General features: G+C 39.7%; 1 protein-coding gene across 1 annotated transcript in view; it reads left to right on the plus strand.

The window, feature by feature from the left end:
* LOC138191734 (phospholipid-transporting ATPase ID-like) overlaps positions 1 to 23,805 on the plus strand; it is a 44,769-nt gene that overhangs the window by 11,461 nt on the left and 9,503 nt on the right. Inside the window, exons 2-17 of the mRNA XM_069138712.1 lie at positions 4,149 to 4,236; positions 4,875 to 4,933; positions 9,625 to 9,738; positions 11,856 to 11,954; positions 14,469 to 14,530; positions 15,603 to 15,675; positions 16,767 to 16,837; positions 17,137 to 17,219; positions 18,994 to 19,152; positions 19,247 to 19,335; positions 20,093 to 20,286; positions 20,425 to 20,633; positions 20,956 to 20,999; positions 21,692 to 21,857; positions 22,124 to 22,312; positions 22,456 to 22,571. Coding sequence (XP_068994813.1) covers positions 4,194 to 4,236; positions 4,875 to 4,933; positions 9,625 to 9,738; positions 11,856 to 11,954; positions 14,469 to 14,530; positions 15,603 to 15,675; positions 16,767 to 16,837; positions 17,137 to 17,219; positions 18,994 to 19,152; positions 19,247 to 19,335; positions 20,093 to 20,286; positions 20,425 to 20,633; positions 20,956 to 20,999; positions 21,692 to 21,857; positions 22,124 to 22,312; positions 22,456 to 22,571 — 1,770 coding nt within the window. The 5' untranslated portion in view covers positions 4,149 to 4,193. The remainder of the gene's footprint in view (positions 1 to 4,148; positions 4,237 to 4,874; positions 4,934 to 9,624; positions 9,739 to 11,855; positions 11,955 to 14,468; positions 14,531 to 15,602; positions 15,676 to 16,766; positions 16,838 to 17,136; positions 17,220 to 18,993; positions 19,153 to 19,246; positions 19,336 to 20,092; positions 20,287 to 20,424; positions 20,634 to 20,955; positions 21,000 to 21,691; positions 21,858 to 22,123; positions 22,313 to 22,455; positions 22,572 to 23,805) is intronic.

Consider the following 23,805-nt stretch of genomic DNA (forward strand, 5'->3'; position numbering starts at 1 on the left):
GTGCGCACGTAAAAAAAAGAAATAGGGCATCGTTGGCTTTCACTGTTAAAGGTGGTTTAAGTTAAACCACACTGTTCTGAAGTAAACTCACACTCAAGTAAAATCAATCTCTTTTTCATTGTAGTTTTAAAGCCAAGCGTAAACAGCTCGTACCTCATGACCTATTTCAACACTTGTACTTTACACAAGTATCTGGATGGAGTGTTCATATAGTTTTATAGTTTTTTTTACCATATTTTCCCAAACTTTTCGTCAGCTGACCAGATTTTTATGAGGTTTTAAGGATTTTAGAGATTTGGGGGAAAAAAATTAAATTCCATTTGATACAAATCAAGTCCTTTTTCTCAAAGCTAACCATTTTCCAATCCATAGTACATCTTCCACAGTTAAGCAGTCAGGCAGCCATTGACCTCCATGTACTGTTGTAAAGTATGAAAATCAATACCCATAAAAACTTACCTGAACTTACTTGAACAAAACAACAACTCTTCACCCTTGCATTTGAAACTTCTTGTTGTGTAGCCCAGTAATCAGTAAATGGAGGAAAAGGCTATGGCGCGTGGGGGAAAGCAGGACTATAATAACACCAAGGTGGCTTTCTTTGTGAATTTACAAGGTACGAATAACTCAACAAAACACTGTTCTCTGTGTCAAAACCACAGGGAGATCGTGCAAACTCTGCACAGAAAGTGGCAGATTTGAACCCTGAACCTTTTTGCTGTGAGGTGACCACACTAACCACTGCACCACATCCTATACTCTACCATAAATAATTTATACTTTTAACAATCCAGAAGTTCAGTATTATTATCAGGTAACACTTCAGCTTTGATGCAATATGTTCATCATTGGGATAAATTAGTACTCAGAGCTGGAAGGATGTTTGGAGTTTGCAGAGTTGTAACATAGTTCTGTTTATAGACATGCACGACTTACAGTGTCTTCACTATGAAGTGGCCATATACCAGCTACATCATCCTGCCTGATTCCTGCAATTATAAAAAATATTGAATGGTCTCCCCGTTGTGTTTCGAGCTGTTCCTCTGAAATAATTGTCCATTAGTAACAGAGAGTCTCTGGAAGCAGTGTTGTCTCTGTGGTGTATCAGTACTGTAGTAAAGCCTGGAAAGTCAGAGTATCTCTCAAAACCGAGAGCTTGAAACAGATAAACACCTCCCCAACATTCAACAGAAGCTACAATTTAACATTCATAGTTAAAGCCGTATTAAATCTTAATGATGATTGGAGTGAATTGAAACGTCACATTGTTTAACAAGGCTGGAGATGCCCCTCAGTGTCGGGTCACATGACTGCTGGGGAATAAAGTCTTTGGTTAATTTAGTGGCGTTGTACAGTGAATGAATGGGGGGACTGTTTGTTTTACAGTTTTTATGGTGGGAACTTGGTCAAAGAGTGGACCTATGGTCAGCGGTTATAAGTGTGCGTGGGTGTTTGTGTGCATCTCATGACTCTATATAGTTATGTAAATGTATTTGTACATGTAAACTAAGACATACATGGACAAAATATGGAAAGACTGCAACTCACTATTCTTTTTCCTCATAAATACAAGTCGTTAAGCCTTCGAAACTTCAGCATTTAAATTAAGTGAAGTTGGTAATGAAACCAACCAGTCACTTATCTCAGACAAAAGGAGTCCTGATAACTTTGAATTTTAATCTGTGATTCATTACAAACCAGTTTTTACTCAGTGTTTGCTTCATCTCTCGTATTCAAAAAGCTTAGATTTAAGTTTTTCAAGTTTAATTATTTAATTGTCATTTACAGAATTTACAATTATGAGATTATCTGCTTTATTGTCAACTAGATTGTTTAATTAACTCATCAACTTTACTAATTTAAAAACATTCTTATCTTATTTGCGTATATTTCCCAGAAATCATTCTGCAGAAATCTTTCCTTTCTTTTAAGAACCTGTAAAAAGGTTCATGATGGAGGCTTTTATGTGTGTTTTTATACATGAGAGGAGTGAAATAAACGTCTTTCTGATCCATTCTGAAACCATGCAAACTTTGATGAAGACAGGTGTATATTTTTGCACCTTCTGCAACCTTCGTAAGTACTGGAGTCAAATAGCGGAACAGTGTTTGTAGAATGATTACAGTTCAATGAAAACTGCCATGATGACCAAAGTTTGAATCAACAAATGATCAAATGAACTGAATATCAGTCCAAGTTGCATTTACTTCAAGTAAAAATCAAAAGAAGTAGAAATGTATCATGTAAATTTTATATTGTAAACCAATCTGCTGCTCTAACATTATATAAGTTAAGAAAAGTCATACTTCTTCTTTGGAGGAACTCAAAGCCAAAATATAAGACATTTTGGTAAATTACGAAGCTCACAATTTTACTTTACTTTGTTGCTTTCAAATTTCAAGTCTTCTCATCTTTGTCTTTTCCAGTATATACACACTGTCTGCTCCACGTGTCATATTGTGTGTGTGTGTGTGTGTGTGTGTGTGTGTGTGTGTGTGTGTGTGTGTGTGTGTGTTCCAGGGCTTTTGCATTCCTGTTAAAACGCACACATTCTTCAACAAACTCGTGGTTATTTATAGCTCCAATACTGACGTCACCGTGGCAACTAACACTGAGGGGCGGGGTCTCAGAAACCTCCACTTCATGTGACAAACAGACAGGATGGTTTCCTCACTGATGACCACATTTGCTCTCATTCATTTATTTCCGATGCCAAGTGTTTGAAACTCTCCTGTTTTGTGAAGAAACAACGTTCTGTCTGTTTATCCAGATTCATCCTCTGCACTGCTGTCCAGCAGAGAGAAAAAGGGCAGAAAGCAAAGGGCTTATGGGAAATGTTGTTTAGATTATGAGAAACACTCACACTAACATTACCACTGCTGTAACAACCATCATCGCTATCATCATTGTTGTTCTTGCTGCTTTTAGGAATGCAGTTGCACAAGTTCCTGTGTAGCTGACGTTTCCCCAAAAACACATCAGCCATCTGAGTTTAATCAGACTTATTTTTCCAGTGTTTAGGGAAGATTGTGTCACGTGATAATATTTGTAGCTTAAATATGTCAAAGTATGCACTATTTGAATGCATAACAGAGGTGTTGCGCTGCTAACTGTGTTGCTTTTAAACAGCTTTTAACACATTTATTAATGATCGAGATCATCAGAGTAATAACTGTTTCCTTTTAAAGAGAAAAAAAAATGTATGACGGTGCTGCCACTGAAGTTAAAAAAAAAAAAGCTACTATATATACTCAGTATATCGCTCATTTCCTTGCTAGCAGCAAACTTATTCACATTATAACACAACTTTTTTTTTTTATTAAGACATGCTTTTGTCATTCTTGCCGAGTACCAAAATATGAATTTAGTTTTTTACTTTAAATCAGCACCATGAAGAAGTCCCTGGTTTAGAAAACAGTTTAGGTATCAACTCGCTTGATGCAGGACTTGGCAACATCTACTCATGATGATTAATTACCAGCAGCCACTTTGCTGTCTCGTGATTACTCGGCTGAGATAAACCCGAGGACAAGGACTAGCGCTGCCCTCTTCCTGTCCGGGTTCCTGAGTAATTGAAGGAGTGGGTGTCTGAGTGGCCTCAGAGCGGAGTCTCCCTTTGAGTCAGTCTGCCCTACATGGGAAAAACATTAAGGGGCTGGAGGCCTGATGTAAATCTGGTGTAAGAACTTCTGGAACGAAGGAGGGAAATAAAGGCAGGACACTTTCTCTTCAACATCAGCAGACATAGACAGACATCTCAATACTGGACTTGTGTTTTTTTTTTGTTTTTTTGTATTGATCTTATTTATTGACCATTTCTTACACACAACCCCTACCATTTAAATGTCTTAACCTTTCTCTACTTGGTCTCAAAAAATGGTCCAGTCAAAAATAAAATGTTTTAAAAGGCCAAAGCTCAGTTTAAAAAGCTGTGATTACCTCATAGAGCACATTATGGAAAATGTACTAATGACAGCTGGTGGGAATTCTCACTTGAGCAGTAAAGATGTTTTCACTGTTAGTTTCCAGGAGAAAAGCACTACTTGACTGGAACAGTCTGACATTAGAGTTTGTTTCCTTGTAATGAGGATTTTAAGTGACTCAGATGTGTTGTTTCCGTTGTGACAGCTGTCTCTTGTCCTTTACAGATTGTGATGATGGATAGATAGCGTTGCGAGGAAGAGGATAAGAAGATGTCATTCTTTGGCCTGGACTGCGTCAGGAAGAAAGAGAGAGGTAAGCCTCACCCAGGTGAATACTCAGTTTTTAAGTGCATTAAAACATCGTAATATTTTGACTCCTGCACACAGAAAGCAAAGGAAAAATAAAAACAATGGAGTGAAACAGCTCTAAAAAGAAAATACATTTTGATTCTTCTTTCCAACGTTTAATGACAGTAGCTTTTCAAAGCTGCAGTTTTACATTACACTGCTTGTTTGAGCAATTTTGTGCTAAAATAGTGCACAATGTCAATTAGCACGTTGAACATACTATGGACGTAGCATCATGCATTCATGAGTCTGCACTCATAAAAGCGTCTCTTAGCGGCTGTGCTACGCACTAAAAGCTAATATCAGCATGCTAACATCCTACATCACACAATGACAAAGCTGAGGATGGTGATACAGGCTGTACATTACTGTTATCATCAGATTTGTCTGACTGTCACGCATGTTTAATAGTCAACATTTTAATAATCAAAAGAAATATCAATTGATTTTTTTTTTCTTTAAAACAAAAGATGAAAATTCTGAGTCCTATTATACCCTACATCTGTTCTGGAGAGAACTTTCTATCTAAAAAACCTCAAGACAGTAATATTAGTAGACATATGTAAAATGTAAAATAATAATTTGTCTTTCTATTCAAATCAGAGCTGGAGAGGAAACTCAGAGCCAACGACCGTGAATACAACATCTCCTTTAAATATGCAGTAAGTATTGCATTGTGTGGGTGAGTCTTCCACTCACAGTCCATCAATGTGAGGTTCTATTGTCCTCTACGAATGTATTTCTAAAATAGAGAAGGGGATGTACAGCGGATGCAGCCAACATGCAACACATTTTAGACAAAACACTCAGACTTTGTAAGCACAGATATTTACAGAAGACAATCTCCCTCAGGGTGGGTCTTGATTGGTGTCTGGCTGTTATTGGGAGACTGGATGTCAGCCAAAGTCAAAGAGATGAAGTTGTTGCTGAGTAAACTTGTTCACTTTCTGCTCTGTGTTTCTGGTGTCAAGGTCAGAACTGTGTATCAGTATTTTATATTTTGGAAGCAAAATGAAAACATGGATAACTAAAGAAACAGAAACAAAAAACAAACAAAAAAGAGGAAGAAAACGAAAGAACAACCAGCGAAGAGTAAAATGTGAAGAAGAACTGAGTATTGAAATGACTAATGGATGTTGTGAAATTGCAATTTATCGTAAAAAAAACAACAACTAACTTTAACATATCACTCTAAACCAGATGTGGCCTCATAAGACAATGAAACTAACATACTGATAAATGGGGAAGAACTTCAAAACAAAACAGACTCATAAGAGAGATCAACATATTAGCTATTAAACTGTAAAACAATAAAACAATCAAGAAGAATAGTGTATGAATGTGTACACAGACAGTTTTAGTACAAATACATTTGCAAATTGTAAAGACTACATAGACTATGAAGACAAAAGAATATGAACACAGAAATGCAAAAGCTAAACTTGACTTATGAAAAGCAGGCCAAACACAAAGACCAGCTTGTGCCAAAGTCCAAAATGCAGGTAATACGCAAATAAAAACAAAGAGCTGGCTCAGGACGAGTTCAAAGTAAAAACTGGATCTACGGTAGGACCTGAATGCCAAACAACTCCAAAACTGCAAAATTTTGAGAATTCAGCTGGATGGCCAGGTATCTGGAGAAACCGTCAGAAATAGACAGATGGTGAAGGCGAATTCTCTCAAAATGGCGAGCTGGAGGCCGGCAGCCAAGACGGAACCCTCTGTGGGCCGGGCCACACACACTGGAGTGCAGGACTGGATCTAGGACAGGCAGAAGGCCGGCAACCAGAGCACACTGGCATCTACCTAGCGCTTGAAAACCAATTGGACGGATACTCATCGGGCTGAGGGTCGGCCCCGGCAATGGCTGACTCTGGAGTGGGCTAATGGTGCCATCCAGGATGAGGTTCAGGGGCAGACGAGGCGTCGTAGAGGGTGGAGCACAATCGGGAGTAGGCTTGGTGTCGGCAGACTCAGGAGAATATTGGGATCAGGAGAGGTGTTGGACAACCCAGGAGAAGACTTTGGACCAAGAGAAGGGTCAGTCAACCCAGGAGAACTCTTTGGACCAGGTGTTGGCTGGGGTGCTGGGTAGCAGAACCTCCATGGCACTGGTTAGCAGATGGGCCAAGGGCTGAGCAGCTGAGAGGTAAAACATTGGCGAGAACCACACTTTTTACAGGGGAACTCTTTGAAGGCTAAATGACTCCCCCACAATGGTAATCCTGAGGCTGTTTGCTAGCAGTTCTGGAGGTTGGCTGGGGCAGCGTGGGGTGAAACACACCCACCCTAACCACCTGGGGTGCTAGCCAGAGGCTGGGTGGCTTGGAAGCAGCATCAGTCTCGAGGTTAGCAAGCCACAGTATCCGACTGGCCGTTAGCAGACCCAGTCTAACCACCTGGTGGGCTGGCTGGAGACTCGTAGACTCAGAGTCTGGATGTGGCGGGAGTCCAGCAGGCCTGCAGCCAGTCAATTCAGGAGCAAGGGAGACATTGGCAGACACCACGCCTTCTCCTGGTGCCTCTGTAAAAGCAAAACAAGTACCCCACTAAGGTGACTCCTGGATATTGGTCGTTTGTTCCACGACCCACTGACACTACGTCTCCTACATTAGCGTCTCTATTGTCATTACCCTCAAATACCACGGAAAGATAGTGTTTGGGTTAGAAATGAATGAATTGAACAGCGTTGTGCATTATAGTCAATACTTTGCAACCTTCATTGTCATAAATACGGTAAATGCAGTTTTAAAAAGCTGTCCTGATTCATGGTTGGACCAATGAGCACCAGTCCTCCAACTGGGTCCAGTGTCATATGGAACCATCCAACCAACCCACCTCCTCCTGAAAAGGAAAAACATACAGATGTCATCTAAACTGAGACACTTCTCCAGGACACAAGATTTATTTCACTGCTAGAGATCGCTTCACTTTAGAACACGAGGCCGTTGGGAGGATAAACATTTTCCTCAGACGTAGGCTGTTAAATATGTTATAAGGACAAACTCTGCATTACTAAAACTACAATATATTAGCTTAACATCCAACGAGAAATGAACTCCCATGGCCTCTGACATTCCTGTACGAGAACTCAAGGCTTATAGAAAATGTCCCGTTCTGACATCGTGAAAAGCACATGAGGGGGCCGTTCATATGGACTCTTCTTGTGTAGATGGTAAATACGACCCCATTTGAACGCAGCATATATGAACCGGCAACCTGGTAGTGAGAGTACAGGACAGGGCTGATTGACAGAGTGGCTGCAGGTGAGCCGATTAGGGAACTGGAAGCAGGTGAGGTGGGTATGGCAGACAAGAGAAAGAAAGAGTGGAAAAATAGAAAGAGCAAGAGGCGAAAAAAAGGAAATCAAAAGCCAAACTAAGTAAAAGATAAAAGAACTGAAAAATGAGGGCAGGACAAGAAAATCTAAAAAAGTAAACATTCACAGACAGAACAGACTGCAGTCCGAGGGCAGTGTTGTTAGAAAAGAGATCCAGTGATGATGTGACACAGGAGACACAGTCCGGCCGGCCAGCAGAGCTTTTAACCTCCTGATAAAGAGCCACCTGGCGCACAGGAAATGCCTCTCAACCAGTTACACTCATCTGCAGAGAACTTGCAAGAATTCTTCACATTACAGCCACCAGAAAATCCCAGAGACCTATAACGAGAGGTTTCATCACATTTCTCAAAGCTACAACCTAGAAACCCAGATTTCTAACATCAACACTGATTTCTGGAAGGATATATTCTGAATCTGCTCTTTGCTTCTACTTTGGTTTTCAAAGATCCTCTGATTAATCTCAGCATTTTAGAGCCGGGAGATGTTCACCCAGAGCAAATTTGACCTTTTATCTGTCCCAAGAAGTGTTCCAAAGAAATGCAAAAATCCCTTACAAACTACATTTGAAGTTGGACTCGTATTGGTTGTGCAGCATTTAAGCTTCATAAATGGCTTGCAAATGTTTTATGAGGTAGAAGTAGTATACTCAGTGTTGTTGTTAGTCCTTAAGATATACTTGTTATCCTCAGGACAATAGCACCAGGGCTGGAGGGGATTTAGTGTCTTGCTCAAGGTTACTGCAGCAGAGAGAGTGACTTCTCTGTTCATTCTTTCCTCCCCTCGTGACAGGGAGCCCTCGAGAATTAAGTTACATCTAAGAATCTATTCTGTCATATTTAAGATGCATTCAATGTCTGCCGTCTGTCTGTCTGCACCCAAACATCATGGAATGACATTTTGGCCTTTTGGAATCGGACCGTAAACACAGCCAAATATGTGTTCAAGTCATGAATGTGATTACCTACAATATGTCTGTCTTATCGTACCAGATGCATAGAGCCCGATTTCCATAAAAAAGAATAAGTGATGTTTTTATGAATTCATATAAACCCAGTCCACAGCGTGAAACCAGCTCCAACCACTGACCAAACAAGTAGAGTACAGACTCTATTTTTCCAGCTGCTTCCTCGGTGGCCAGTTTACATCCAGCAATTTTGTGTTTGTATTTATTTGTTGTGCTGTGTTGTTTTGCATAGGATTTGACAGCTTTGGAAAAGTTCATGTTGATCTTTTTGTGGCCATCTTAATCTTGGAATACAATAATCACTTTTTACCATCTCTGGAGACAAATCATACAAATGCTAAACAAAACAATTTACTGACCTAAATACGAAATGCCATCAAAATTATGTCAGTCCGGATTATTCTGCCCTTTACTCCACATGTTCTCAAAGCAAGGAATTGTGAACATAACATGATTGCTTTTATTATTATTATCTAATAATATCATGTTTTCTACAGAGCCACCCGGGCACTGCTAAAACAAACATGCAGATTGATTATAATGCACTCCTTAAATTCAAACATTAAACAGAAATATTAAATAATTGATTACACCAGGCAACAAAATGAAAACTTGTTTTTTCTCCCACAAAGTAAAAAAGGTGGACTTTCTCATACTTTTTACACAAATTCAAATCAGTTTCCAAACTTTTCTATCAGGCATGGTTTTTATGCAACATATTATAAATGACTTATTTATAAATATTTTAAAACAAGACCCTTCATCCTATGAACAGGGTTCAAGAGACTTTACATTTTGAGACTAAAAACTAATTCAGCATGTTTACCACCTATACACACAAGAAACCAGTACCCATTTTGGAGTTTCTCTCAAAGTAAATGAGTTCTGATATCAAAAAGCTTGAAATAGCTTAAAAAAAGGTGCACATTTAATCCAAGAAACCCCTAAAAATATGGAAATCCGGTGTGTTTTAACAATAATTCTACAGGGATTTAAAAATCTGTCTGATTTTTCTGTAACTTCTCCCTCTTTCACACCTTTGCCAGACAAATGCTATCAAGACCAACAAGTACAACCTCTTCACCTTCCTACCTCTCAACTTGTTTGAGCAGTTCCAGAGGATCGCTAACGCCTACTTCCTGTTCCTGCTGGTGCTCCAGGTAACGGGGAAGTAACACACACAAGACTTTCATCTAACTGTCAAGCAAATTTTATGCAAACGTTTAAAAGGTCCCAAATAATATAGTGCACATTAAACTTGTTTCTCTCCGGTTGGTTGAAGACATGCTGAATGTTTGATAGATTTAGAGATACATGGGGAACGTTGTTATGGCAGACAAGGATTTCAACTCCAGACTCCACCTTTGCTCCTAATTTATCCCAGAAGCCCCACAAAAATGTTCTGCAGCCTAAAACACCTTTTCATAAGAAATAACAATTTAAGAAAACATCTCTACAGCAAAATAAATCAACATCTCAAACTGCAATGTTGTATGTTTTAATACTTGGATTTAGATTTTGGTAATCTTCTTACGTCGGAGCCAGAAGTGACCATATTTGGGCAAAGCTGGGTGGAAGCGAGCGGTGGATTTGACTCAATCTTATTGGAAACTCAACGACATTACATCTCGCCCACCAATACAAGAAACCTGACTGCACCACAAGCCTGTCAATCAAACAGACATGGCGCAAAAACTTGTATTTGTGAGGCCTATTTTCTAATTAATGATGAGATTATTTTTGAACGGACTGCTAGAGAGCTAATGAGAAGGAGAAACCTTAGCTAACAACACCATAAGAACTTGTGGAATAAATGTATTGACTCATTATTTCACGAGAGAAGTTGAATGGCAGTCTATGGAGCCGGAGGCTTTTTGGTGGCTTTCCCTTGTGGCTCTCGGTGGTATTGCAATTTATGGCACTTCCGCATTGGCTGTATTTTTCTGACCCAGAAGCCACATTCATGTTTATATAGGCTGCAGTCAATGGATGCAGTCAACATGCACAAAAGCAGCTCTTTCCCTGAGCGGATGGAAGCCATCATTAGTACACTGAGGTTTCCCTACAAAGGCAAGTTAATAAGTCTGCTGTGAGAAAGGTCTGCAGTGTGATGTACTCTGTTGGCGACATTTAGCTGTTGTAGACAATCATTTATTTTTTTCAAAATTCAAATTCAAATCTCAATTTTCAAAGATATTTTTTGTGTAATTCTTTGTGTGAATTATCAAATGGTAAATATGATTTCAGATAGACTGCCAGTACAGTAGCTTAGTTTTGCTAAATGTTAGCTTGTGCCTATGAAATCTCTGTTGGCAGCTGTTCTTGTAACATCATCTAGAGTGCCAGTATAACTAAATAGAAATAAAAAGTAAACACCAAAGCAGCTGCTAGATTGACAGCCACATCTGGACCCCTCAAAAAAATGGTCGAGACATGCACTTGGTCCTGACCTGAATTTTGTTCATTAAAAGTTGTGTTTAGTTTTAAGTTAGGCTTAAATATGTCTGTTGGAATAGTAGGTGTAAGGAAAATGTTTTCCATCAAGCTCTAATCAAACTTTTCCTCAAATGACCCCCTTGAGATTATTTTTTTTTGTCAGAATCACTGTCACTCATGCAGACATGCAATCCAACACAACACGCCCACACTGAGCAACACTGAAACGGTGTGTTAAACGAGCCGGATATGGATGAACAGAGTGCAATGAGTATTGAGGAAGTGTAATATCGAGCACAGGAAATTGCCTCATCGTCTGCAAAACAGTCATGTTGCACCACAGAGGTCGTTCACAACGGTCCCTCTGCTGATAGAAACAGAGCAACTGGAGCACTGCATCTTTTATAAAAGAGGAAATGTATATATATGTTCAGTTAAAAGCTCTTTTCAACATAACGTAATGCACACACTCCTCTCTTTCACACACACACACACACACACACACACACACACACACACACACACACACACACACACACACACACACACACACACACACACACACACTGTTTTACAGTATTTCTTTGAAGATACACCTACTGTATTTCAACTAAATGTCAAATCCTTCTCTTGTGTGCATCATGTGTTCTTCTAGGTGAGTCAACAAGAAATATAATTGTTTCTTTAATTGGCCTCATTTCATATTTTGGCTGAAGGTTCAAATGTTTGTTTCATTTCAACAATTTGGATTTCTTCGACTATTTCAGTTTTTAACTTGCTATTGCATGCGCAGATAAACTGAAGTAAAACTAAAGACAACTTTTTTGTTTGTGTTCTTCAGGTGATTCCTGAGATCTCCTCTCTGTCCTGGTTCACCACCGTCGTGCCTCTGGTCCTCGTGCTGTCAGTCACCGCTGCCAAAGATGCAACTGACGATATTGTAAGCACATTCAGAAATGTGTTTTGCTTAATTTTCATTTTAAACAATGTAGAAATCTCTTAGAGAAACCAACACCTCCACCAAGACCAAATCATGTTCTGTTTTGTTGATTTTATCAATAGAAAATCTTAACAGTTTTAGTTTTGCATTTGAATTTATTGTAGGTCTGCATCATACACATTTCACTTTCCAGTTGATTTACGCATGTGACATCTATACATGAAACAGATGTTGATTTACTCTTCAAAGCATGTGTAAGCTGCATACTGGCCCCTAAGAGGTGAAGTACACACTGCATTGATAAAAAAAAAAAATAGCCGTGTTGTTTGGTTGGTTGACCTAAAATGTTTTGTTCCCAAAATGTTGTGTCACAGTAAAAGAATTGCAACATTTAGGGAGGTTTATAAAAAGAGAAGCTTCTGAGTTTGCGAACCATGACCTTAACGTAAAATTGACTGACCTCTTCATGAACTGTCTGTGTATTTCTAAACTAAGTAGGGTTAGTTTCCGAAGCAGAAGATCAAAAAAGGCTTTACTAATTTTTTTTTTGGGTACAATCATATGGTATTTATGTATGGTATATATGGTATGTTAACATATACAAATACACAAGACAAATAATTAAACAACTTGACAACACCTTTGCACAATGAAAAATTGGCTGCGAAGTGAGAAAACACAACAAAATACAGAAACAGTGCAAATAGCCAGACTGCAACAGAAATTAATTTCAAACTGTTTCTCAAAGGACACTAAAAATAATTGATCAACACTTCTGAGACACTTCCGGGACATGCTTGTTGTTACCATGGTTTGGGACTAACTTTCTGAAGTCACGATGATGTTGGAAATTGAATTAAAATATATGTTTTTTTGTTGTTGTTTGTTTCAGCATTCGGATCACATTATTCATATATTATTGCCAGTATCTGCGTTCTGCAGTGTTCATGTTTGCGATTTAGTAAAGTGTCTTTAATTTGTTAATTTGTTTGAGTGACATGTAACTGCGTTGGTTCATCATATCTACCAACATATTTACCAAGTGATCAAGGTGGCATTTCAAATAAATACAAAGTCAGTTATCTTGATGGTACTTATAGTTCAAGATATCGTCCTCGCTGAATATTAAAACAACTCATTTGTGTGATCTCACCATTGACAATCACCATTTATTCTCTGACTGTGGGAAAAACTCTTTTTCTACATCAGCAGTCACTTAATTAGAACTTCACCCGCCACAACCACGTGATATCCCTTGTGAGTATGCACTTTGTCACTTAACTGAGTGTGAGTTTGCTCGTCTTTCACATCAAGGTTCCTGTTGTGACGCTCTCAGTTTAACATTTGATCAACCGCGTTTCATCATCAGTTAACCTTCGGCTGCTGCCTCATGTTCACTATTTCATTAGAAACCTAAAATGGATAAGTTAGCTGTCAGATACTAAATTCAGTTTTTGAGTCAAGGAATTTGTTCCTTGTCAGTAAAAGTGTTGCTCAACTGAATGATTCAGTTGTGCTAAAATGATGTAATCTAGGAGTTAAGACTGTGTAATAAATAACACAGCTTCCCCTCCTTCAGGTTCACATCTATAACGCAGTTGATGCAAGTTCATCAGGAAGTACATTTTTATGTTTGTGGACAAAACTGTTTTCTTTTTCACTCATCGCTGAATGAAACCAGAACAGAACAAAATGTGTCTCTAAAACAGTGAAAGGAAAATGACCTTTCATTGAAAAGTGAACCAGACAATCGTCGAAGTACAGTATGTGTGAATGACAGCCAGTAAATGCCAAACTACCAAGAGGAAATAACTGATGTAATGGGTTAGACATCAGCTCAGGGGGGAGGAAAGGAGTCTTTTTGTTAATCAGCAATGATTCTGAACAAACATCACAGCCGGTCAACATCTGTTGAGGTGAGGTCACCGGGTTCACGCTTGGTTTGATTTTAGCACGCCAAGAAGAAGGAAGAAGGTTAAATCGTATTCAACATGACCTTTCTTTTATTGTATTTCTTCCATTTTTCTTGCACATTTGCTCAGTTCTGTTACTCACTCTTTGTAATATCTGACCTTAGTCCAATATTAATGATTAAAAAGAAGTAACTATGAGGATAAAGCGACAAATGTGTCAATTGGGGTTGATAAACTACGTTTAAAATTGGCTCAGAAATGATTTTTTTTTTTTAAGTTTGAAAGGGAGGAATCACCGGTTGGTTATAATTGCCTCAGTAGTCGCCTCTCTGTTTCACACAGAAATAGATTGTGATCTGAAACCAGACAAAAGAGAAGAGACAGAGGAGACATCATCTTCATAGAGAGTTATTTACAGTTAGAGGGTCTATTTTTTACAGTGACATCACACATATGTTCTCCCACACTCTGAGAAGTTGTAAGACAATCTGTCAGTCGATGACAGAAACATTTGATGGGAATTGGTTAAAAAACAAATAAATGAATCAGTTCCCTGTGAGCTCCAATGACTCAGTGCTGTTGTTGTGTTTGTGTCTTTTAGAATCGCCACAGGAGCGACAATCAAGTCAACAACCGAAAAGTGCAAGTCCTTATTGATAGAAAGTAAGTTTGTGGGTGTTAATAGAAGTTTTTTCACGTGCTGTGAATTATGGGAAATACACCTCTGCTCATATTCAAAGTTTCAGGTCGCTGCATTCTGTCTTTTTGTGTATTTGTAGAGGCACCATCAGGGTCGTTTAACTTTTCGTGACGGATGGGTGTTCCTCAGGGAAGCCTCTTGGCTGCCCGTTACCTTTAATACGAAGAAGGCCTGAAACACACTTAAAGTCTCAGTATTTGTTGCAGCTCTAAAGATAGAATCGAGCCCGTTTGTACATTGAATTCTTTGTACAAACCGAGCATACCTTACATGTTTGAAACAGCAGCTGTCAGGTAAACAGGATGAAAAACAAGTGCTGCCCACCGTCCTGCAGGTGCTTCCTGTGGTTGCTCGGGAGAGTGACATACAGCACACAAAGAAAATACAGGAATTGACTGTAAAAATATTTATAAAAAAAGGGTCAACAATATCCAATGGGCTCGTCTATAAACAGAAGAATGAAACATTATACGTTATTTCCCGAAGTGAAGGTTTAATGGCTGTAAACCTGTCCGCACATTTCCATACAGTTTATAATTCTGTTGGAAAAATGCTTCATTAAACATGTCAGTTTTGGATTTGATTACATATATTTTATGTTTTGTTTGTTTATGTTTTAACCTAAAATCTAGTTTGGAGATATTTACGTTAACTTCTCCGTATCAAACAGAGCAAACATCAGCTGTTACTGAGACATGTAACGTAAAACCCTGAACAGCATCAAAAACATGCATTCCAGCCAAGTCTTAAAAGCTTTTGCTATTATTGGCAAACATACACATGGAGAGATAATACAGGAAACTGGCAGGAACACACTGTGGAAGAAAGGGAGTAATATTAGGATGACCTTGGTGTTCATGGCTTATTTATAGTCCCTCAGACATTTTCTTTTCCTGACAGTCCTCAAAGAAAAAGGGGAAACAATACCTTTAACTCTACAGGACATTTACACCAGATTACACACACACACACACACACACACACACACACACACCGTCCAAAACATGCACTTACCAGCCTGTTTCCTGTTATCAGGCTACGGAGTGAGAAATGGATGGACGTCCAGGTAGGAGACATCATCAAGCTGGAAAACAACCAGTTTGTCACCGTGAGTAACTCGTTAAAAATACAAACTTATTCTTGTTCCATTTTCTTCTCCATTCCTCAACACATTTCACATGTACTTGTTTTCATTGTATTTCATTTTATCGTCCCTTTGTACTTCATCTTGATCTATTGCTTTAGTTTCAGTGGGCTGACAGTAGGGTTGAGCCTTTGGATGAATACATCAATTATTGGCAAAGTGCACCGGCAGCTATTTTCTTTACATTTGTGGTGATGTTTTAGGTGATGTTTGTCTATTTACTGTGCAAATTTAATGACATGCCTCTCAAAGAACTGGCAAGACTTGAGTCCTTTGAAGCACGTTATATTATCCCAACCTGTTCATTCATTTGGAGAATGCGAGTGGAGGCGTCCTTCGAGGCGTCCTTTGAGATCTTTGGTTTTGGCAAAGCACCAGGCTGGTGAAGTGAAGCTATCGCTGTGGCGGTTGAGGCCGCTGCTTCTCTCTGCGTTAGTGCAGCGTGCTCAGCAGGAGGGTGGATCTGCAAATTGTCAGCGTTAAAAAAAAAGATTTAACGGCAAAGAAAAATTGCTTCATTTAGGTTCTTCGCTTGCCAGTTCTATCTAGTTCAAAGCAAAATGATCCCAAACAGGTGATTTTATGTTCTTTTTCTCGATGACCTCTTTAATGACATGTGACCGGTCAGGTGACCCCCCCCCCGGCTAATTAGCAGGTGGTTGACGATGAATGTTTGGAAAATTTTAGCATATCGTCCAACCCTTTTCCAACCTCTATTTTTCCACATAATTCTCCAAAAATGTTGAGTATGTGTGTGCAAAGTAAAGGAAGCACCGATTTTGTATTTCAAATAGGCCTGGATCTTAAACTTTGTGTATGGGCAACTGTTCTTTGTTGTTGTTGTTGTAGTTGTTGTTTATAACTGATGTTAAATTACAATAAATTCCTTCAAGGATTCTGAAACTTTGCTAGATGGAGCAATATTACTCTAAATCCCTGCTTTTGCCTCTGTTATTGATCACAGATATTCTGGGCACTGCACCATACAGAACAGAGCACAGCTCCAGTAGTATGAAGAATACGAAAACTGATGTTAAATCCTTGTGTAATTTCAGGCGGACCTCTTGTTGCTCTCCAGCAGTGAACCACTCAACCTTGTGTACATTGAGACAGCAGAGCTGGATGGGTTCGTCTGTTTCATGTGTTTAAAATACAACTTGTTAGTTTATTTGTTATACAAATAATACAGCAACAGATATTCATAATGTTTTATCGTTTTTGTACACCTTCATCGTCCTTTATTCACCCCACTTTACTTCTTCTTTTTGTCATCATCTTTTCTTCGCCCAATTCTCACCCCTCCCTCCCCTCCTCCTCCTCTTCTTGCTCCTCCTCCTCCTCCTCGACCCTGTCACTTTTTCCTTCCTCCTCCTTGTTTTGTCTGCACCATGTCGACTTCCTTATTTTCCCGTCTCCCCTCCTCAGAGAGACGAACCTGAAGGTGAGACAGGCTCTGCCGGTGACAGGAGACCTGGGAGATGATATTGAAAAGCTTGCAGACTTTAATGGTAAAAGACTGCAGGACAGCCAACAGTGTTTAATTACAATACACACAAAATCCACGATTCCTGAGAAGCTTCACAGCCTTGACGTGAAGTTTACAGAAGAACGCAACCAAAAACCATCTTGTAAAAAGTAGTGATTAAATGTACTGCATTTACAGTAATTAATTAGCAATGACATCTTTCTTCAGTTAGATATGATGATAAAAGTAAAAACAAAAATCAGATGATGAAAAACAAGAGTCAAAGTCCCACATGAACTGGACAATATTCTCAGACAGGCGAAGATAAGTATTTTAATACTAAAACAAATGGCTTTCTATCAATGTAGTTTCTTCTGCTTTGGCCCGTTCCTGTCGGGGTGTTTCATTATTTTCCTGTCCTCCACGTCCTCCTCTGTCACACCAGCTCTCCGCTCTCACCACATCCATAAACCTCTTCTTTGGTCTTTCCTATGTTCTCTTGCCTTTTAGCTCCTTCTTCAGCATCCTTGTCCTGATACAAGTCCAAACATCTCAATCTTTCCTCTCACTTTGTTCTCAAATACACGTATTCATAATCTTCTATCGTCGTCACTCAGTGAAAATCGCAACATTTTAAACTCTGCCACCTCCACCTGCACCTCCACCTGCATCTGCACCTCCACCTCCACCTGCATCTGCACCTCCACCTCCACCTCCACCTGCACCTGCACCTGCACCTCCACCTCCACCTGCACCTGCACCTCCACCTCCACCTCCACCTCCAACTCCACCTCAATCTCCACCTGCACCTGCACCTCATTTCGTCTCTCATTCCCACTGTGGTAGAATAGTTTGAACTCACCTCCAAAGCTTCCTTTTCTCCATCGCAGCTCTCGACTTGTACCGGTCAACATTAAAAGTTTCAACTCTCACCTTCACACTTTGACCCTTCCTTCTCTCCCGCTGCCTGCGGACATCCTTTCTTCTCTCCTTCTCCTTCGCTCAGCAGTAGCATAGTTTCAGCTCCAGCCTGCTGTCCAACAGTGTCGGTGGCGGCCGAAAGTAACGTAGGGCTGGATTGATCCGGTATGGAAATCTGATTTATGATCCATGCATGTGGTAAAGGTTTTATGCCGAATTCCCTTCCTAACGCAACTCCCCATTTATCCAGGACTGGAAGAATTTACTGACTTGTGCATCTCCAGTGGCTTCTGACATCGTTACTTAGAAAAATATGGTGTAAAAAAATTAATAACGATACAAATAAGTAACTGTAAAACTAAACAGGCATTCAATGATTCATGAAGTCTGTGCTGCTGATTTTCTTATCAGTTATTGTGACGTCTTATGTGGTCGATCACACACCTCACTGCAGTTTTGTGTGCATTAGCCCCACAAGTTATGTTAGCATTTACCTTTCCCGTTTATTTCACTAGCTTTTATATCAAAGCTGTTTACTGACTCTTTTTCAGAACCACGTATTGGTACCTTGATTTAACATAAATTCATCAAAAGACCGTTTGTGTAGAATTTGAATCTCTGTGACTTCGTTCATTCCTTGTGGTCTTATAACCATTTCAAAATCCAATCCAGGAACACGACAACGACTCAGCTAAGGAGCACAAAGACGCACTGACACAGGCCATAGTTCCCACTCAATTTGTCTCCTTTTTCCATCAACAAAAATCTCTGCCATCACAATACGTGCAGAAATGTTGTAATTACAAATAGATTCTATAAATACCTGCTTTAATACTCTAGTTCTTTTGTGATTTTGAGCACAACCTCCAACCTGCCGGGTCTTTTCCTCCTTCAAGGTGAAGTACACTGTGAAACCCCCAACAACCGTCTCGACCGCTTCACAGGAACGCTGATTCACGCCGCTCAGAAATATTCTCTGGACAACGAGAAAATCCTGCTGCGGGGCTGCACCCTGAGGAACACCGACTGGTGCTTTGGACTGGTGCTGTTTGGAGGTCTGGGAGATGTTTCATGGACATGAACACATATCAATGGGGAACTACTGCAGTAATCATAAACCTCGAGGTTCTACATGTTTCTGTTTTTCAGGTCCAGAGACGAAACTGATGCAAAACTGTGGGAAGAGCACGTTCAAGAGGACCAGTGTAGACCGTCTGATGAACGTCCTCGTCCTCTGTGTGAGTCCTTGGTACTTTTGTTCTAGCTGATATCAGAACTGTAATTAGATGTGTGAATAGTTAAACTACTCGTTTTCAAGTCACCACTTCTTTATGTTGCTATAGAGGCACTGAAATCGGTTCTTACAGCTGAATCAGGTCGCCACAAAAAAGGAACAGTTTCATTCATAATTTCAGTTCTGCTCATGCATGATATTATACATTAGATGCTCTCAGCAGCAGCAGTTATGGTTTCCTTAGAATAATCCGATCTCTGTAGTACCTGCAGTAACAACAGAACAGATGAAGGAAAGGTTGCCAACCAACCAAAAAGTCAGAAAATCTGCACATTATCTAAGAAAATGAAAGTCCTGCATTCAGAGTTTAACCCACAGCTGGGAGCTGCAGTGCAGGAGCACCACGGTAGCAAAACAAAAGTAAAGAGTGCCAGTGATTTAATTGAATTTTCATCAGGGACACAAATTATGTCCTTTTAAAAATCGCAGGAGTCTTCAAAATGAAGTGCAGTTTGATTTTCATCTCAATAACTGTACAGTGGTTGTTTTCTTGTTGAAATAAGTCTGTTAAGAGAACTGTAACTGGATTTGAGGGTGTTCAAAGAAGATACTGATTTTTTTGTTGTTGTTGGGTTTCTTTTCTCAACTCATTTTGGACGCTTTATCTTCTGACATGTTTGTGTTTCTTCTGATTTTTGATTTACCTCCAACTTTAAATAGCAAATAAAGCAAGACGTTGCCTCTTTTTGCTGTCGCTGCAGATCTTTGGTTTCCTGGCCTTCATGTGCACCATCCTGGCAATCGGAAACTACTTCTGGGAGGTAAATAAGGGCTCCAACTTCACCGTCTTCCTGCCGAGGCTCGATAGCAACGATGCTACATTTTCTGCCTTCCTCACATTCTGGTCGTACGTCATCATCCTCAACACTGTGGTGCCCATCTCTCTCTATGTTAGGTAACGTGTAAAATAAATATTTATTTCATTAGATACAAAATTAGACTTTAAAGTCAACATGAGGTCAAGTCAACAAAATGTATAAAAAAAAAAATTAAAAAAAAACGATTCTAATTTGTGTATCCCATCATTTGGCAGTGTGGAATTCATCCGGCTGGGGAACAGCTTCTACATCGACTGGGACAGGAAGATGTATCATCCTCGCAATGACACGCCTGCCGAGGCTCGCACCACCACGCTGAACGAGGAGCTCGGCCAAATCAAGTATGTCTTCAGTGACAAAACGGGAACACTCACCCAGAACATCATGACCTTCAACAAGTGCTCCATCAACGGAAAATCCTACGGTAAGATTGTAGACGTTGTTTGTAAAGTGACAGATAAACAGCGGTTTCCATTTGAGTCTGTGGATCTGAATTTATGAGACCCGGCCAGAAAGAGACAAGCAGCTCCTCACAGTTTTTCAAAAATACCAAAGATGGGAAAGATTGGCATCTCAGGTTCTTCACTTATCAAAGCAACAAAGGAGAATTTGACATCTTCCAAATGTTGTGCACACACTTTATCTGTTAGCTCTGTGTTTCTAAAGTTTTACAGTGATTTTCATCCCCCAGTAATTGTTCTTAATGTGTATCACAGTCTCATTAATCATTTTATTCTTCTCTGCAGGAGATGTGTTTGACCACACCGGCCAAAGACTAGAAATTAATGAGGTGAGTTGGACTGTTGATGGAAATTCAGGTCATTTTATTGAAATGCTGAAGAAGGTTATTTGCCCTTGTGACTGACTGATTAATATTTAATCTTTGATACACCAATGAAATGTGTTCTAATGTAGGAAATTAAAGCATTTGGGATAATAGTTGGCAGTAAAAAGGATACAAATCCTGTTTTCTGGCATTAAAGCCCGGATCATTATCGTCTCATCCATCTACCCAAACCTTTTCCACACTTCCTGATGTTAAACATACAAGTGTGTAAAATTATTGGACAACGCTGCCATTTTTCTGGTAAGGAGAGTGTTTGAATTTGTATATATAGTTTACAGCTTTCCTGTTTGATCACAACACTATTCTTCTATAAATTCATGAATTCCTCCAGCACCACTGGTATTTAAACTAGAGATAGTTTCTCATTCAACCTTTGTTACTAGTAGGTATCATGTTACAAGGGTCACGTTGATTTCACCAGATTGCTATTCAAATTAGTGAATTGGAGGGCTCGTTAATTAAAAGAGCTTCATATACATTATGTTTATTTTAGCAAAGTTTAACATCAAACTCCACTGCACGCCTCTGTTATGAACATTTCTTCAGACTCATCACCTCCCACATGTCCTTCTTTCTTTCCCTCCATCTCTTTTCATTCTTCCTCCCATTTTAACTCCTCACTCTTGTCTCTCCAGCACACAGAGACGGTGGACTTTTCCTTCAACCCGCTGGCTGACCCCCGCTTCAGGTTCCACGACCACTCGCTGGTGGAGACGGTGAAGCTGGAGAACCCCGAGGTCCACTCCTTCTTCAGGCTGCTGGCCCTCTGCCACACTGTCATGGCTGAGGAGAAGACAGAAGGTGAGGAGAGATCGTTTCTGTGAGAGCAATTCAGTGTTCAGTAGATTAATGTAGATCTCCCTCCAGTAAAAGTGTAAGTTTGGGAATTACCAGCCACAGTTTCAAAAAAGTTTTAGCATTTTTTTGCAAAAAAAGAAGGAGCTGGTTAGAAATTATTAATGTTACCCAAATCTGTAGGAATAATTGTCGTTGCTTTTCTCGACTGGAACGTAGAGAAGGATTCGGGTTACTGCATTGACCAAACAAACAACCTTTTCCTCCTCCAGGTGAGCTTTTCTACCAGGCCCAGTCCCCAGACGAGGGAGCGTTGGTGACCGCAGCCAGAAACTTTGGATTTGTTTTCCGCTCTCGTACACCAGACAGCATTTCCATCGTGGAAATGGGAGAGCAGCGCAGCTACGAGCTCCTGGCCATCCTGGATTTCAACAATGTCCGTAAGAGGATGTCCGTGATAGGTACGTATAGTCCACTGAGAATATATTGTTGGGAACCTGTAGGACAGAACGGGTCTTATAGGTTCCTTTTTATTGTGGGATCAGAAAATGAAACGAAAATTTGTTCTCATGAACTGTATGTGTTTGTGTATTTGTGTGTTTAGTGCGGAATCCAGAGGGAAAGCTCTCGCTCTACTGTAAAGGAGCGGACACAATCATCTACGAGAGGCTCCACCAGTCCTGCAGCAAGCTGATGGATGTCACTACAGAGCACCTTAATGTCAGTCGTCTTTCTGTGTGTGTGTGTGTGTGTGTGTGTGTGTGTGTGTGTGTGTGTGTGTGTGTGTGTGTGTGTGTGTGTGTGTGTGTGTGTGTGTATCTTCCCTAGGTTTTTACTGCTTTTATTGCTGCTGGATGTTTCGCTCTGCCAGTATGTGCGATTGTTTTTCCGGCATGTGTCCACTGTGTTTCTGCGTATTTACACATACAAAGTTCCTCCTAACGTGCGTTAAACAAAGAAGTCATACACAACCGAATGCAGTCCTGAAAGCAGAACTAATTTCATTTGAATGCTTTGACTTCCTATAACGACAACAGCCTTTGTGTACTTCTTCTGTTCTGCCCTTAATGTTTGATACAACGCAAAAAGAGGTTTGATTTTAAGTAAAAAAAAAAAAGGCTAAAGACTGAGTTATGAGCTAAAGTTGAACATGGACTGATTTGATAGTAATCGGTATGACATAAAATGAACTGGACACAAACATAAAGAGGCTAAAAAAAAAGGGTTATATATGTGACATGTCTTGTGAGACTGTCAGCAGACTTTTTCTTCCTGTTAAAAATCTCATAAAGAGACCAAAACCAACAGTTCTTCATTTAGTCCGTCTCGCTGCACCTTGGTATTTCTCTGCCTCAGACACTCAGCTCTAAGCCTGTTTGTTCTTCTCAAAGACACAAATCTTTAAAAAAAAAAAACAACGTTATAAGTAGTTTCTATATTTAAAAGGCTCATGATTTCAGACAGTGAACCAGCCGAACAATGTAGATTTTACAGAACTTTACTCAAACAGGTCAAAAAAATGCATTTGTTTAAGTTAGAAGGATTGTTTATGTGAGCTCAACTTGAGATAAACTACAACTCTCATGTTTACAAGAAGGAACGTCACCCGGGGCAACACTTTGGGTCTGATTTACTTGTTTTTGGACAACAGTGTTGCTCTATGGTACCGAGGAATACACTACCATACAGTATCTGTATTTTCTCCTTCTCTTACTGAAGAAGTTCTCAAAGTGTTTCTTATATTAATTCGATCTCTTCACATCTTCACTTTATTTCTGTTCTTTCTCGTTCAGTTCATGTTGTAGAAAAGATAAACAGCTGAGTATCTCCTGATTGTCTGCTTATCTTCTCTCTTCTTGGAGTTCATTGCAGAGAGGGCAGAATTTACACAGCTGGGCACGAGTTTATATCTTCAAATACCGTCGTGTGTGTGTGTGTGTGTGTGTGTGTGTTT

Source organism: Embiotoca jacksoni, unplaced genomic scaffold (assembly GCF_022577435.1).
Source record: "Embiotoca jacksoni isolate LCO1_2020_lvr unplaced genomic scaffold, fEmbJac1.0.p SCAF_8, whole genome shotgun sequence".
Taxonomy (NCBI): domain Eukaryota; kingdom Metazoa; phylum Chordata; class Actinopteri; family Embiotocidae; genus Embiotoca; species Embiotoca jacksoni.